The sequence below is a fragment of the Leucopleurus acutus genome, assembly GCF_964270905.1.
Source record: "Leucopleurus acutus genome assembly, chromosome: 5".
In the NCBI taxonomy this organism is placed as follows: domain Eukaryota; kingdom Metazoa; phylum Chordata; class Mammalia; order Artiodactyla; family Delphinidae; genus Leucopleurus; species Leucopleurus acutus.
In genome coordinates, this window is record NC_139147.1 from 42,924,983 (window position 1) to 42,940,544 (window position 15,562).

Genomic DNA, 15,562 nt, shown 5'->3' on the forward strand with positions numbered 1-15,562 from the left:
CTCATTCAAATTGTATATATCCCTTGCACAATAATCTAACTTTTTTTAAAGAAAATCTTATACTCATTGCTATAGTCAGTAGAAAATGATCCAAAATGAGTGTAGTTGTAACTTGCACAATTTTAGCAAAATCTACTGATACCTCAGTATGTCACTGTAAAAAAAATTGAAAAGCCATCACCAGGTGTGTGTTAGTTTCCTATTGCTGCTATTATAACAAATTACCATAAATTTAGTGGCTTAAAATAACACAGATTTATTATCTTACACTTCTGGAGGTCATAGTTTCAAAATCAAGGTGTTTGCAGAGCTGCGATTTCTTCTGGAGGCTCTAGGGGAGTGCTATAGACCGAAAATTCATATGTTGAAATCCTAATCCCAAAGATGATTGTGTTAGGCCTTTGTGAGATGATTAGGTTATGAGGGTGGAGCACTCATGATGGGATTAGTGCCCTTATAACAGAGCCCTCAGAGTGCTCCCAAGCTCCTACTGCCATGGGAGGACACAGTGGCCATTTATGAACCAGGAGGCAGGTATCCTCAGCAGATACTGAACGTGCTGGTGCCTTAATCTTGGACTTCCCAGCTTCCTGAACTATGAGAAATAAATGTTTATTGTTTAAACCACCTAGTCTATGGTGTTTTTGTTATAGCGACCCAAACAGACTAAGACAGGGAGAATGATTTCCTTACCTTTTCCAGCTTCTAGATGCAGCCCACATTCCTTGGCTTGTGACCTTTGGCTAGCATTCCTGTCACTCCAGCCTTAGCTTCAATCATCACCTCTCTTTCTCTGACTCTCCTGCTTCCCTTTTCTATTTATAAGGATCTTTGTAATTACATTGGGCCCACTCAGATAATCCAGTGTAATCTTCCCATTTTAAGACCCTTAATTTCATCACATCTGCAAATACCCTTTTGCCATATAATGTGACATGTTTAAATGTTCTGGGGATTAGGATATGGACATCTTTGTGGGCCATCATTCTTCCTCCCATAGGCTGTTATCCCATAACAGTTCACATCTCTGGTGTCTAGATCTGAGCCTTTTAAAAAAGTTTCTGTGGAGAATATTTAAGAGACAGTGACAAGTAAGAAGACAGGTTAAAAAACTTTTTTTAGAAATTAACAGCAAACACTGAAGGTTAAGTAGGCTTACAGTGGTAAGCTACTGTAAATTGGTAGTCACCTCCCAGTTTTTTTTTATATCAGTAAGTGGATATATGAGAAGACCAGAAATACTGGATACCATACAATTTTAGTTATCTGGACCTCAGGGAATGAGTTTTCTAGAGAGTTAATCCCTTAATAGTCAAATTAAAAGAACAAAAAAAAACAACTGACCTCTATGGGAAAATTTCTAATATTTATACTACTGTCATAGCTACCCTTTAATTTGTATTATCGTAGAAATACATGACATGGGTAAAAAATTAAAAATATAAATGAGTTTTTAGTTAAAAGTAATTTACCCCTACCACTCCCCCATCTTCCCCTAGCTTTACTCCTCAGAGCAACCACTTACAATTATTTATACTTTATTTATTCTTCAGGTCCCTCCTAAACCTCTAAATAATATGTTTATCCTTTATTACTTCATTTATCAACTTTAGACATTGACTACAGGCACACCTTGTTTTATTGTGTTTCTCAGATACTATGTTTTTACATTTACAAATTGAAGGTTTGTGACAACCATGCATCCAACAAGTCTGTTGGCACCATTTTTCCAATAGCCTTTGTTCATTTTGTGTCTCTGTGTCACTTTTAGGTAATTCTAACAATATTTCAAACTTTTCATTATTATTGTATTTGTTATGGTGATCTGTGATCAGTGATCCTTGATGTTACTATTGCAAAAATATTACAACTTGCTGAAGGCTCAGATGATGGTTAGCATTTCTCAGCAATAAAGTGTTTTTTAATTAAGGTATGTACATTTTTTTAGACATAATGTTATTGCACACTTAATAGACTACAGTATAGTGTAAACATAACTTTTTTATGCACTGGGAAACCAAAAAATTTGTGACTCGCTTTATTGCGATTCACTTTATTTGCTTTATTGTGATCTAGAACCAAACCTGCCATATCTCCGAGGTGTGCCTGCCCTGACTTTTTGCTTGGGCTCATCTCACTTATACCTCCCTTACCTCTTCACAGCACTCTACAACCTGTGTTCTCACCCTGTTACAGTTTCTCCCTCAGTCAGCTTGGAAACTTAGTACTTCACACTTAGATCTACATTTCTTGTTCTGTTAGCGGTAGAAAGTCTGTCTAAACACACTTTGAGCTTTATTCTTTTTTCAAATAATCAGAGCAATAGCTCTTGGTTTCTCTTTTTGTAATATAACAATATTTACATCCCCGCCCCATCTTACATTTCTCCCCTCTACTTCCCAGTGTCTTATACCTGCACCTTTATGTTTATGTTGTCAAGGTTGACGGTATTCTTTCTGAGATTTTATAATCTGTTCTGAAACATTACTAAGATAAGTTTATGGAATGATTCTGAACATTGAGGACCGATAATATATGTTGTTTTATTCACTGCAGAATGGACTAATACATTAGAATTAAATTTCCTTCTTTATTGGTTCAGTGTTGTGATCAGAATGACACTGAGAGGAAAATTTTCTTATAATCAGATTAGATGGAACAGACTCTCTCTCTTTTCTTCTCCCCCTTACACACCCACCCCAGGTGCATGTATCAAATCTTCAAGGTTTTCTCAGTTTTCAGTCATTTCATCTCTTTTCTCCCGTCTCACTTCTCCCTGGAGTCTCCCTCTCCTTCTCATCTGGAGTAGTTACCCTCTAAGGGCTCCCATGCAGTTATCATTCTGGGGCTTCACTCCCTTCATTGTTCTCCTATGTGGCGTTCACTGTTTTCCGTGTCACAGTTCTCTTCTTACTTGATTTACCTCCTCATTCTGCTAGAGGTAAAATTTCTGAGTCATCAGATATCTGAAAGTTTCTGTCTCCCTCCTATATATTTATTTGACAGTGTGGCAGTAAATAGCATCCACTTTAAATTGCCTTTTTCCCAGGATTTGGAGTACACTACTCCACAGATGCCAGTCTGATTCCTGGACGCTTAGAGGCAACCAGTTCTTCTCTCTGGAGGCATTTAGCATTTTTCCTTTGTTCTCAAAGTTCTAAAATTTAACAATAATGCATCTAAATGTGGATGTTTTTCATTCACTATAAGGTTGGAGTTTTGACAGTGTTATGTCAGACCCTCTGCACCCTCTCCTCTTAGCTCCCTGATCTCATCTTACCCTACCACCACTTTCTTCCCTGTGCTACAGTCACACTGGCCTCCTCCTTCCTCAGACATGTCTGAGGGTCTTTGCACTGGCTACTCCTTTTGTGCTCTTTCCTCAGATATCTACATGGCCCACTTCCTTACCTTCTCTTCTCAGGTCTTTGTTCAGATGTCACTTCTTGAAGTGTCATCCTATTCTAATTATCCTACTTAAAACTGCAATCCCTGTTACCATCCAGGCACTCCTAGTCCTCTTACCCTGATTTAAGTTTCTTTATAGAACGTATCACTAAATTAAAAAATAAGCAAACTGTGATATTGTGAATATGTATTTCATCTTTGTTCCTGGTTCCAGGCCAGAGCTCCTAAAACCCTTGTAATTTCCTAAGTGATAAGAGTGATAGGAACATCTTTTGTTATAATATCTGGCTTTGGTAAGGGTGAAAGGAGCAACTTTTATTATTCATAACAAGCCCTTTCAACCATACCTGAGTTTATGTTAATGTGACTTTGGGGCAGCCCCTAAGGATGGGGGACTGGTTGCCAGGGGAACTGACTGTATAATTAGAGGGTTGGAACTTTCAGCTCCACCCCTCCCCCTCTTTAGGGATGGGAGAGGGGCTGGAGATGGAGTTTAATCACCAGTGGCCAATGATTTAATCAATTACATCTATTTAATGAAGCCTCTAAAAAACCATCACTGAAGAGATTTTCAGGGCTTTCAGGGTGGAGAGGAGGTGTTGGGAGGGTGGTGTGCCTGGAGAGGGCATACTTTGCCCTGTGCATCTCTTCCATCTGGCTGTTACTGCATTGTATCTTGTAATAATAAATCAGTAACATAGTAAGTAGCAGAGCCATTCTAGAAAATTATTTAACCCAAGGAGGGGTTTGTGGGAACCCCCGTTTTATAACCAGTGTGTCAGAAGTGCCAAAGACTTGGACTTGCAGTTGGCATTCGAAGGACAGTCTTGTGGGACCAGGTGGATAGTGTCAGAATTGAAATAAATTGTAGGACATGCAGTCAGTGTTTGCAGAGAATTGGAGGATTGCTTGGTGGGGGAAAACACACGTGCAGACATACACACATGCATACGTATATATGTGTGTGTATGTGTATATATTATTATGTGTGTGTATGTGTTTATATATGTATGTGCATATATGTGTAAATACTTTGTATTAGTTTGCTAGGACTACCATAACACAGTACCACAGACTGAATGGCTTAAACAACAGATATTTCTCACAGTGCTGAAAGCTAGAAGTCTGAGATCAAGGTGTCCGCAGGGTTGGTTTCTTCTGAGGCCTCTCTGCTTGGATAGCTGTCTTTGCCCTGTGTCTTCACTTGATCTTCCCTCTGTAGTTGTGTCCAAATTTCCTCTTCTTATAAGGACACCAGACATATTGGATTAGGGCCCACCCTAATGACATCATTTTAATAACTTAATTACCTCTTTAAAGATGTTATCTCCAAATACAGTCACATTCTGAGGTATTGGGGGTTATGGCTTCAACATACGAATTTTGAGGGGACACAGTTCAGTCCATGACAGACTTACTTATTTTTGTAGTCTTTCTCCCCCAGCTAGAATGTAAGCTTCATGAAACTGAGGGTTTTTTTTTTTTATTGTTGTTGTTCTGTTTCAGTGTATACCCAGCATCTAGAACAATGCCCATAATAGATGCTGAATAAATAATAATGGATATTCTAGCCTTATGATGAGCTATTTTAATCTGAACACTTCTTTTCATCTCTAGAAAATTCTTATTTCACTAATTCAAGTCCCCCTCCCCCAATTCTCTGTACTATCTTTCCAGTACTCCTGTTAACTGAAATTTGGACCTGCTTGATTAATCTTCCCTGTGTCATTTTCAGTCCATCTGTTGTTCTGCTTTTTTGGAAGATTTTTCAACCTTAACTTCCAAACACTTCTATAAAATATTATTTTGATAAACATGTGTTTCATTTCAAAGAGCCCTCTTCTTGGTCCTGTTTCATGGCATTCTGTTATTGTTTTGTGGGTCCTGTATTTTTGCTGATCTTTCTGCATTTATAAGGTCTTGTTATGTCTCTTTTGTTCCCTGAAGTTTCTGTTTCTTTGTAGGCCATTTTTTGTTTGTTTCTTTTACTTTTGATCTCACATATTGCGTAAGCATTTCTCACCCTTAACAATCCTTCATTGTACATTTTTATTTAATAATGGGACAGTAAAGTACTAGGAGGTTTATTTTAGGGGTGATAATTTTTGCCTGGTGATGTCACTTTATGATTTGCTGAATGCAGAGGTCCTTAGTTTGGGGAGGGGGTGCCTTAGGTCTCCCTAAATAGTTTATTCAACTTTCTTAGATTAAAAAGCTTCCAAATTTTAGGGAAGAGGTAAAATTGTCATTATATCAGATAACATGATACTATATATAGAAAATCCTAAAGATTCTGCACAGAAACTCCTAGAACTGATAAACAAAATCAGCAAGGTAGCAGGATACAGGATTAACATACATAAATCGGTTGCATTTCTTTATAGTAACAATGAAATATCCGAAAGGGAATGTAAAAAAAAATACCTTTTAATATCACAACCCCCCCCAAAATACTTAGGAATAAACCTGACCAAGGAGGTAAAACACTTATATGCTGAGAACTATAAAACTATAAAGGAAATTGAAGATGATTCAAAGAAATATAAGTGTTAGCGGTAGAAAGTCTGTCTAAACACACTTCGAAGATATCCCATGCTCTTGGATTGTAAGAATTAATATTGTTAAATTGGCCATACTACCCATAGCAATCTACAGTTTAGATCCAATCCCTATCAAATTACCCATGACATTTTTCACAGAAGTAGAACAAGTAATCCAAAAATTTATATGGAACCATAAAAGACCCAGTATTGCCAAAGCTATCCTGAGGAACAAAAACAAAGCAGGAGGCATAACCCTCCAAGACTTCAGATAATACTGTAAAGCAATAGTAATCAAAACAGCATGGTACTGGCACAAAAACAGACATGTGGATCAAGGGAACAGAATAGAGAGCCCAGAAATAAACCCACACACCTATGGTCAATTAATCTTCGACAAAGGAGGCCAGAATATACAACTGGAAGAAAGTCTCTTCAGCAAGTGGTGTTGGGAAAGTTGGACAGCTGCATGTAAATCAGTGAAGTTAGAACACTCCCTCACACCTAAACAAAAATAAACTCAAAATGGCTTAAAGACTTAAATGTAAGAATGATACCATAAAACTCCTAGAAGAGAACATAGGTAAAATGTTCTTTGACATAAATCCTACCGATGTTTTCTTAGGTCAGTCTCCAAAGGCAATAGACATAAAAGCAAAAATAAACAAATGGGATCTAATCAAACTTACAAGCTTTTGTACAGCAAAGGAAACCATAAACAAAACTAAAAGACAACCTACAGAATGGGAGAAAACATTTGCAAACAATGCGACTGACAAGGGCTTAATGTCCAAAGTATACAAACAGTTCATAGAACTCAACAACAAAAAACAAACAACCCAATCAAAAAATGGGCAGAAGACCTAAATAGACTTCTTCAAAGAAGACATACAGATGGCCAACAGGAACATGATAAGTTGCTCAACGTCACTAATTATTAGAGAAATGCAAATCAAAACTGCAACGAGGTAGCACATCACATCAGTCAGAATGGCCATCATTAAAAAGTCTACAAATAAGAAATGTTGGAGAGGGTGTGGAGAAAAGGGAACCCTCCTACACTGTTGGTGGGAATGTAAGTTGGTACAACCATTATGGAAAACAGTATGGAGGTTCTTCAAAAAGCTATTAAGTAGAGTTGCCATACAATTCAGCAATCCCACTCCTGGGCATATATCCAGAGAAAACTATAATTCAAAAAAATACATGCACCCCTATGTTCATAGCAACACTATTCACAGTAGCCAAGACATGGAAACAACCTAAATGTCCATCAACAGATGAATGGATAAAGAAGATGTGGTACATATATATAATGGAATACTACTCAGCCATAAAAAGGAATGAAATAATCCATTTTCAGCAACATGGATGGACCTGGAGATTATCATACTAAGTGAAGTAAGTCAGAAAGAGAAAGACAAATACCATATGATATCACTTATATGTGGAACCTAAAATATAACACAAATGAACGTATCTATGAAACAGAAACAGACTCACAGATACAGAGAATGGACTTGTGGTTGCCAAGGGGGAGATGAGGTGAGGGAGGGATGGATTGGGAGTTTGGGAGTAGCAGATGCAAACTGTTATGCATAGAATGGATAAACAAGGTCCTACTGTATAGCACAGGAACAATATTTAATATCCTGTGATAAACCATAATGGTAAAGAATATGGAAAAGACTGTATAACTGAATTGCTTTGATCTACAGCAGAAATTAACACAACATTGTAAATCAGCTATACTTCAGTTAAAAAAACCTTCCAACTTTTTACCTGGCTGCCTGACGTGCCATATATGGGAGTCTGAAATCTGTGGTTTCTTATCTATGCTTTGAATTAATATCTTTGTTTTCACTTTTTACTCCTGTCACATTTAGTCTGGCTTTTCCAGGTCCCAAACCCCTCTGTAGTTCTGCAGGTCAAATTATACCCTCTGTGGCTGTAGGGCTGTCTCTACTCTCTTCATTCACTATTCGTCTGTCTGCATATCATCTTTCAGAAATGTGTTGAAATTCACTGTTAGTTAATGGTTCTCTCTATCCTTTTTACTTTATTGTTTTGAGTTAGTACATTTTTTATTACACATTATATTTAAGGATGTCTACAGAAAGAGGAGAAAAAAATCGTCATCAGTTTGCTTGTCTTGGGTTAGAATTTTTCAATCCTTTAATAATCGAACATAGAAGACAGAATTTGAACTTGCTTTGATGATGTGGATCTTCATTATAAACCTTAGTTATTGGGAGGTGCTCTAGTTGTTTAAATATAGGTTGAGACGGGGCTGACTGTACTTTTAAATCCAGTAGAGGTTCTGGAACATGTTTTCTTAAAAAAAAAAAGTTATTGATTAGTAATTGCTCTGGGGTTATCACCACAGCAGCAGGACTAAAACTTTTCTAGTTTTCTGTCTCAGTAGATGACCTTGCTTCCCCCTCCACACTTATTATCAAGGCTGTCTATTGTGAACTTTCATTTACCTTAGAACGTCTCGGTTCCCTGTTCATGCTCCCTTGTTGTTTCAGAAGAAGAGCTGGAATCCCATCTTTTCTGAAGCTAACTCCTCCATTTGCAGCCTGAAGTCCTGGGACAGTTCTCCTGGATCTGCATCTACAAATATGTTCAAGTCTTCCCCTTGGGGGAAAAAAATCTTCCCATCTTTTCCCTAAAGCTATACTTTTATCTGGAGAAGCCTTCTAAATTTTTTCTAAGTTCTGCTCTCCTTACATATAGGCATTCTCTGTCTTTAGTCCACTTTTCTTCCTTGTTCTTTTCCTGGGAAATCTTGTTTATTCACATGACTTCATCTATCACTGAGCCCTAACCCCTTTCCTGAAGTTCAGATTCTCCTTCCCACCTACCCATTAGTACCATTCAGTATATTCAAAGACAGACCCATTATTCCATGCTCTGCCTCCATCCTCCTGTCCTTAGAAGAACAAAACAATGAACCAGTCAGACATACTCTCTGTCTTTCCCGTGTTGATTGGTCTCATTATCATTTTCCCAGTCATCCAGGGATACATTAGAAAGAAATAGTTGTAAGGCTAGAAAACACCCAAAGTTATTACAGTCAGAGTCAGAGTAGGGTTAATTTCAAGTATGTAAGCTTTCTTGCCCTCAGCCCCCATAGTTCCTTTTTAATGTACATAACCAATCTTTTGCATTTTCTTGATTACATGCAGGTCAGCAATTAAGGCCTTACGTCCTGGAGGGCTACTTGTGTACTCTACATGCACACTTTCCAAGGCAGAAAATCAAGATGTGATCAGTGAACTTTTAAACTCCGACAGTAACATCATGCCTGTGGACATTAAGGAAATGGCAAGGACTTGCTCCCAAGACTTCACATTTGCTCCCACTGGCCAGGAATGTGGGCTATTGGTGATTCCAGATAAGGGCAAAGCCTGGGGCCCAATGTATGTAGCCAAATTGAAAAAATCATGGACTACTTGAAATTGGTGATGTGCATTTTGTGAACCATTACATTGATAACATATCAATGTATTATTATATTTATTTAACATGTAGGCTCTCTACGTGTTAACATTTAAATAAAATGGAGCCACTTTCCCTGGGTCTGTTGGAATCCTATTTAGTTAATACTTTAGCATCTCAGAACTTTTCAGGTATATTTTTTTCCTAGAAATACATCTACAGTAATGATTTAAGATGGTGCAGATGGTGTTTGTTCTCTATAATAAATCTGTCTTTTACTTGGCATCTTGTAGTTAAATTAATCAGAATATATGGTTTTGTGCATAAAATGTTTAGAAATACCTTCTATCGTAATGTTGGTGCTTTGAACCTCTAAAAATGCACACCTTCTGACTCTTATCATTTTTTTCCTTATCAAATGTATAGATTCTTTGAGGTTTTTTCCCCCCCTTTTCTATAAGAACTGATTGCTATTCTGAGACTTAACTTCTTAAGCAGCACTATTTCTAGTTCTAGGAACATAGATTTCTTATTTGCCAAGTTGTTTTTCGTTAAGAACTATCTTCTGTTTACTGCAAAGCTCAGTGACTCTATTGACACCAGCTTTATTTCTCCACTTTTTTTTGTATTCACAAATACAAATTGAAAGGGTAAATTATATTGAAAGGCCGTTAGAACAGCAGATTCACATGCACATGTTTGACTTTCTGCATTCAGCTTGTAGAATAATGGAGTCTGTCCAGCAGGCTATAAAGCAAGTACTTGAAACAAAACCAGAATGATTAATAACCGCAATAACTGAACTATATTTGGAGAGTTTTGCTACATAATTGCAGTCATAATGAACACTACAGAATCTGATTATCTAACAGTTGCAATCTGGAGGGGCTTTTTATTTCATTGCGTTATGAAATGTTATCTGAGACTATGATGTCACATATTAATGCACAAAAGGGAGATGCCTAATGAGAGTGTATTATACTATTACCAAAACCCAGTACCATTTACTAAGTGGCTCTCCTTGTTTATACATTTCTGTATATGTACTTAGGGTTTTAGCCTCAGGTTTTGATCATGTGTTTTCTCTAGAAATTGTTTTACTCAGACGCCAAACCTATTTTTCCAACTATTAAGAAAAATTATGTAGCATATTTCAAAAGATTCTATCTATTTAGAAATTAGTTTTTTTAAAAAAACAAAACTCTGACTATAGAAATACAAAATTCTGCTGAAGCTGAATCCCTTTGAATTATTACATTCTATACATTTAAACTAGAGACTCTTGGCTCATTTACTATTTTTTTTTTTTTTGCAAGCATATAAAACTGGGCTCCTTTAACTGGGAAGTCCTAGGAAGAGTGTTATTTCTGTACCTTCATTGCATTAACCATTTTGTTTCCTTTATATCTAACCAATATATTTGAAGAAAAGCTGGATCTCTTGGACTCAATCAAATATACCGAGTTAATACAGAAGATTAATAATAATGGAAAGGACTTTTATTATGTGTGTGTGTATTTTTAGTGTGTGCTTATTGGTTTGTTTTTTCAAGAATCCTGTCTTCAGATACTATAGGTTTAAAAAGTGCATTTATTCTGTGTAGATTAATCACAAAGTAAATTTTCACAGTGCACTTTGTTGAATGTCATTATTTTCCCAGCATAATGCCATGAAGCCTAATCTGAATACTCAATGTGCTGTTGGATTAGACCTTTCTGTGATTACTGAAAAATGCAAATATAGATATACATATAGCTCATTTTATTATTATCAATAACTATAATGAAACATATGACATTTATTGAGTGTTAAATATTTGATTAAGTTCTTTATATATATGTGTTATCTTTTCTGAACTTTAAAACAACTACAGGGCTGAGCATCATGACCACATTTTGTGACTGAGAAAACCCAAGTTTAGTGCTGCTCCTAGCTTGCCAAGCTATTCTGGTAAGTAAAGAATGGAACCAAGATTAAAACTGGTTCCAAAGGCCACGTCCTTCTCACTACTCTATGCTGTCTCACAAGATATAGGTTATAGGAACCCTCAAGATTATCAACTGGCTTTACCCTTATTCTCCACTGCTCAGCTTTCCCCTTGTATGCAATTCTCTATTCTCAGGGCATGAAAGGGTTAATTAATACTTGGGGAAAAAATCCAATTGTGAAATATTTCAGGCTGTGTTTTAAAGAAGTACCTCTTGTGATTGCAATACCCAGAAATCTCCCATAGAGGTATTCTGTGCCTTCCTTTTCTTTGCAGATGCTGAACTGAAGAAAAGGAATTTGGAGCAGCCTTGCAATGTCAATTGAAAAGCAAGGAGTAATTGATACTACTTTCTGTGGCATTGAGTTACTTTCAAAATAGCTTTATAAAATTTAGGTTGCTTACCAACACATTAACTTCTCTATGCCATCAGCACACTGAACAGCCCCTAGTTTCAGAAATAGACTATGAATAAAGATAATGCATTTAAATGGTTTGTACTGAATTTTTAAAGCATCAAACATTATCTGTGGCTTAGAATCAAGGCAACCTACAGTTCTTTATCCTATTGCATATCCATATGGCTTTATACTGATGATGGCATGTTACCCCCTTAACAGTATTATGAAAAATATTCTTTTATACAAGGATAAAAGGATATTAGGCATAAAATAATAGATACCAGAACACTTGCTACATGACTGAAGTAATCACAAATCTAATAGGCCCTTATCCAAGAAGACTTTATGTCTGGAAATAAGTATCAGATGATCTGCGTAGGCTAATGCAACTCATCTGGAGTACAAAGAGAAAACTGGAACCAATAGCAACAATTTTATTAGATGCCAAGAAGTCCTTTGATGCAATTGAATGGGACTACTTGTATTATATGTTAGGTAAATTTTGCTTTGGGGATGAATATAACAACACAATTTTATGTTCAGCCCATTTATATAGTTCAGATCAATGGTTTACAGTCTTCTTTGCCTTGCCTTATTGCTGCATTGGGGAGGGAAGTAGGTATGATGCCCATTACTGATGTTACTCTTCAGGCTGACATTGGAGCTATAATATCACCCAGATCCCCTGGGTAACTGAAGGGTATTCAGATGAAGCTTCACAAGTTAACTAAATGTCTGCTGATTATCTACTACTTGTGCTGAAAGCCCTAACAGCATCTGTCCTGAAAACATTAAAATTAATGTCAGAATTTGGAATGGCTTCAGGCTGCAAAGTCAATGGGAGAGAATCAGAAATACTATCTTGACAGTCATTTCTATTAATATTACTTATTATATGACATTTAAAATAAAATGAAAATTTAAAAAGAATGGATTTGGGATTCTCATTAGGGAGTAATTAAACTATAGAATGAAAAAACAAACTTAAAAAATTGACCTGTTAATTCAATGCTAAGGTTTTTAAAAAACAGGTTTCACTAGACCTAAGGAGGAAGAAAGCCTGCTAGAACATATACCTCTTTAAAATTCAGTTAGCTCAATCAAATATTAACTCCATACCCTTCTGTAACTTTTCACAAATGAAGCAAGTAATTTCTTTGGTCATGTGAGGCCCTAGAGTCATGTTGAAACTGGGTGAAACATACGCTACCTTAGGAAAAGTACTGTTTGCCTCATTGGAAGCTACTTGACGGCATACGTCATGACTCAGTTAAGCTTGCTATGGCTTATCAAAAGGAATTTTCTGCTGCATGTTGCTGTGGAAGAGCCCATTACATACAAATAACTATATAACCTAGCAGAACCAACAGACTACAAATGTATAGCCTATTGAAAAATAAGAAACAGGACAGTAGCACCCAGTTTCTTCCTAGTTCTTAAAAACAAGTGAGTAAAATTGCAGATATTAATAAGAATGGGAAAAGTTAAGAGGAATTAGCAATGGTGACAGGAGAAAAGAGGGACTGGGCCTATTTTAGCTTATAAAAATTACTTATAATTACTAAGTAATAGAGAGGATTGCTCATTTACTCATCCAAACAAGGTGTTAATGACCTTCGAAAAATGGTAGACCTTACCCCCATTCTGGTATTACAGTAATCTCTGGGGTGAGGGACAGAGGAATGAGAGGACCAGAGAACTTGTGCTGACTCGTGAATTGATGTTAGTAGGGCAGGATTACTGTGGGTTTGTAGCTCATAGCTGTCAACTCTTAAGAAAAGGGAAGGCTGGTGGCACCTAGCTCTGATGACACTGGAAATTGTTTTGTGTGATATTTTTAGCCATGAAAAGCTAATATAACTAGCTTCATTGATAGCCGTCCCTCTTGATCATAAAAAATCTTAAGTGTAAGTCCTAGATTATAACAAATGCATTTAATAAACACAACAGACATACACAAACTACCCATGTTCTTCAAAATGATTACTTTCGTCATATATTCTCGTACAGATAGTGTTTGTTAAATCTTGCATTGAAGCTATAGCTATGCCCATAGATGCATTATTTTCAGCTGTTTAGTTAACCCGACTGTATAGAGTTAACTCAGCAGGTTCCTTTTTCACCCCATAGTATTGAGTTGGCTGAAGCAACTTGATATAGTTTCAACGGAGGTGATTTTTGAACCAGGGGAATGGTTCAGGAGAGGTTTAGGTGGGATCTGGAATGTCATTCTGGGCTTGGGTCTAGACTGAGTCAGTCAAGCATGTTTCAAAAGCAAAGGACACTATGATAGGCCTGAAGGGTTTCGGGTATACTCCTAGGAAGCACATTACAGCTCCCAACAAAGTTTACACAGTCATCTATCTGGTCACACCCACTACATTCAGTGAGGACTTTAGCATCTAGCTCATATCTTCTCCATTGGAACTCCTGCCACAGGCTGAATTCAACACCTCTGTGGGAAACCCATCAAATATCCCACCTTCCTGATTCCTTTACTACCTCTCCTCCAATGGCTTTTGTCTCTATTTGTCTTCAACTCACACTCCTGGAAATTTCCTAGAATTTGGCATTATCTAATGCCACACTCTCCAGTGGACCTTTCTATATGATGGAGATGTCTTATCTGCCTTGTCCAATATGGACAATATGGTGGCCATGCATAGCTATTGAGCACTTGAAATGTGGCTAGTGTGACTGAGGAACATAATTTTTAATTTTAATGAATGTAAATGTAAATAGTCACTGTGGCTAGTGACTACCTTATTGGACAACACAGATCTAAAAATTTTCTATTTAGGAAAATTTAATCTCAGTACCTCCTGTTCTTCCAGCTTTCTTACACTCTCATTCTTATTAAAACTGCAGTCCAGTTTCCTTGACACCCTAGTTTCTAAACCCTTTCTGTCCTTTCTCTCCTGGTCTCCTTTCCTTACCCATCCTGGACCCTATGGTTGAAAACTTAAAACTTCGTTCTCACAGTGGTTTAACCTCCTCATGCTTTTGCATTCTACTACATCTGATATTTAAACCTGCAACTCTAGATAAATCCAGTAGTCCATGCTTCTACTAATGTATGGAGATGGCTGATCATTGTTTGGAAAAAAAGAAAATTATATAGGAGTGTAGATTGATGTTATAAATTCACACACCTGTGCAGATTGATTTCACTACAAATTCATGCTCACTTGCCTCTCCTAAGACTTTTACATTGCTTAATAACTTTGACTACTTCTTGGCCAGCTTCCTTTTCCATTCTCATTAGTGACTTTTCCCAACTTCCACTATTCTCTACAACTCTTCTGTATAAACTCTCTGCTTTTTTTCTCTCAGAAGATGCTCCTGCCTCTTAGTTCCTTGAGAAAAATTGTGGCCATCAGAGTGAATGTCCTCAATTTTTCCTAGTGCATACTCCCCCTCATTTTATTTAAACACACCACCATTCATCCGGCCTCCCAAGTTAGAAACCTGGGAGTTATGTTCAACTTTTCTCTTTCCTCTCCCTCACTCTCACCTCTAGATAATAACGAAGTTTTACCTTTTTTTATTGTTCTCTCTTAGTATCATTGGCATTGCCTTAGTTAAGGTCACCTGAGCTATTGAATTTTCTTCACAGTTCATCTTCCTACCTGCTGCCTCACACCTCACTACCCATATCCTCTATGGCTACTGAAGCGCTCTTCCTACAACAAAACCTCATTATGTCATTGCCCTGTTTAAATTTTTTCAATGACTCCCCATTCCCTTCAGGATGAAATTCAAGCCCTTTTAGTATTTCGTAC

At 37.0% G+C, this 15,562-nt stretch overlaps 1 protein-coding gene across 1 annotated transcript in view; it reads left to right on the forward strand.

The window, feature by feature from the left end:
- NSUN3 (NOP2/Sun RNA methyltransferase 3) overlaps nt 1–10,422 on the forward strand; it is a 51,982-nt gene extending 41,560 nt beyond the window's left edge. The window contains exon 6 of the mRNA XM_082840582.1: nt 9,140–10,422. Within this exon, the coding sequence (XP_082696708.1) occupies nt 9,140–9,410 (271 nt within the window). The 3' untranslated portion in view covers nt 9,411–10,422. The remainder of the gene's footprint in view (nt 1–9,139) is intronic.
- The last annotated feature ends 5,140 nt before the right edge of the window (nt 10,423–15,562 follow it).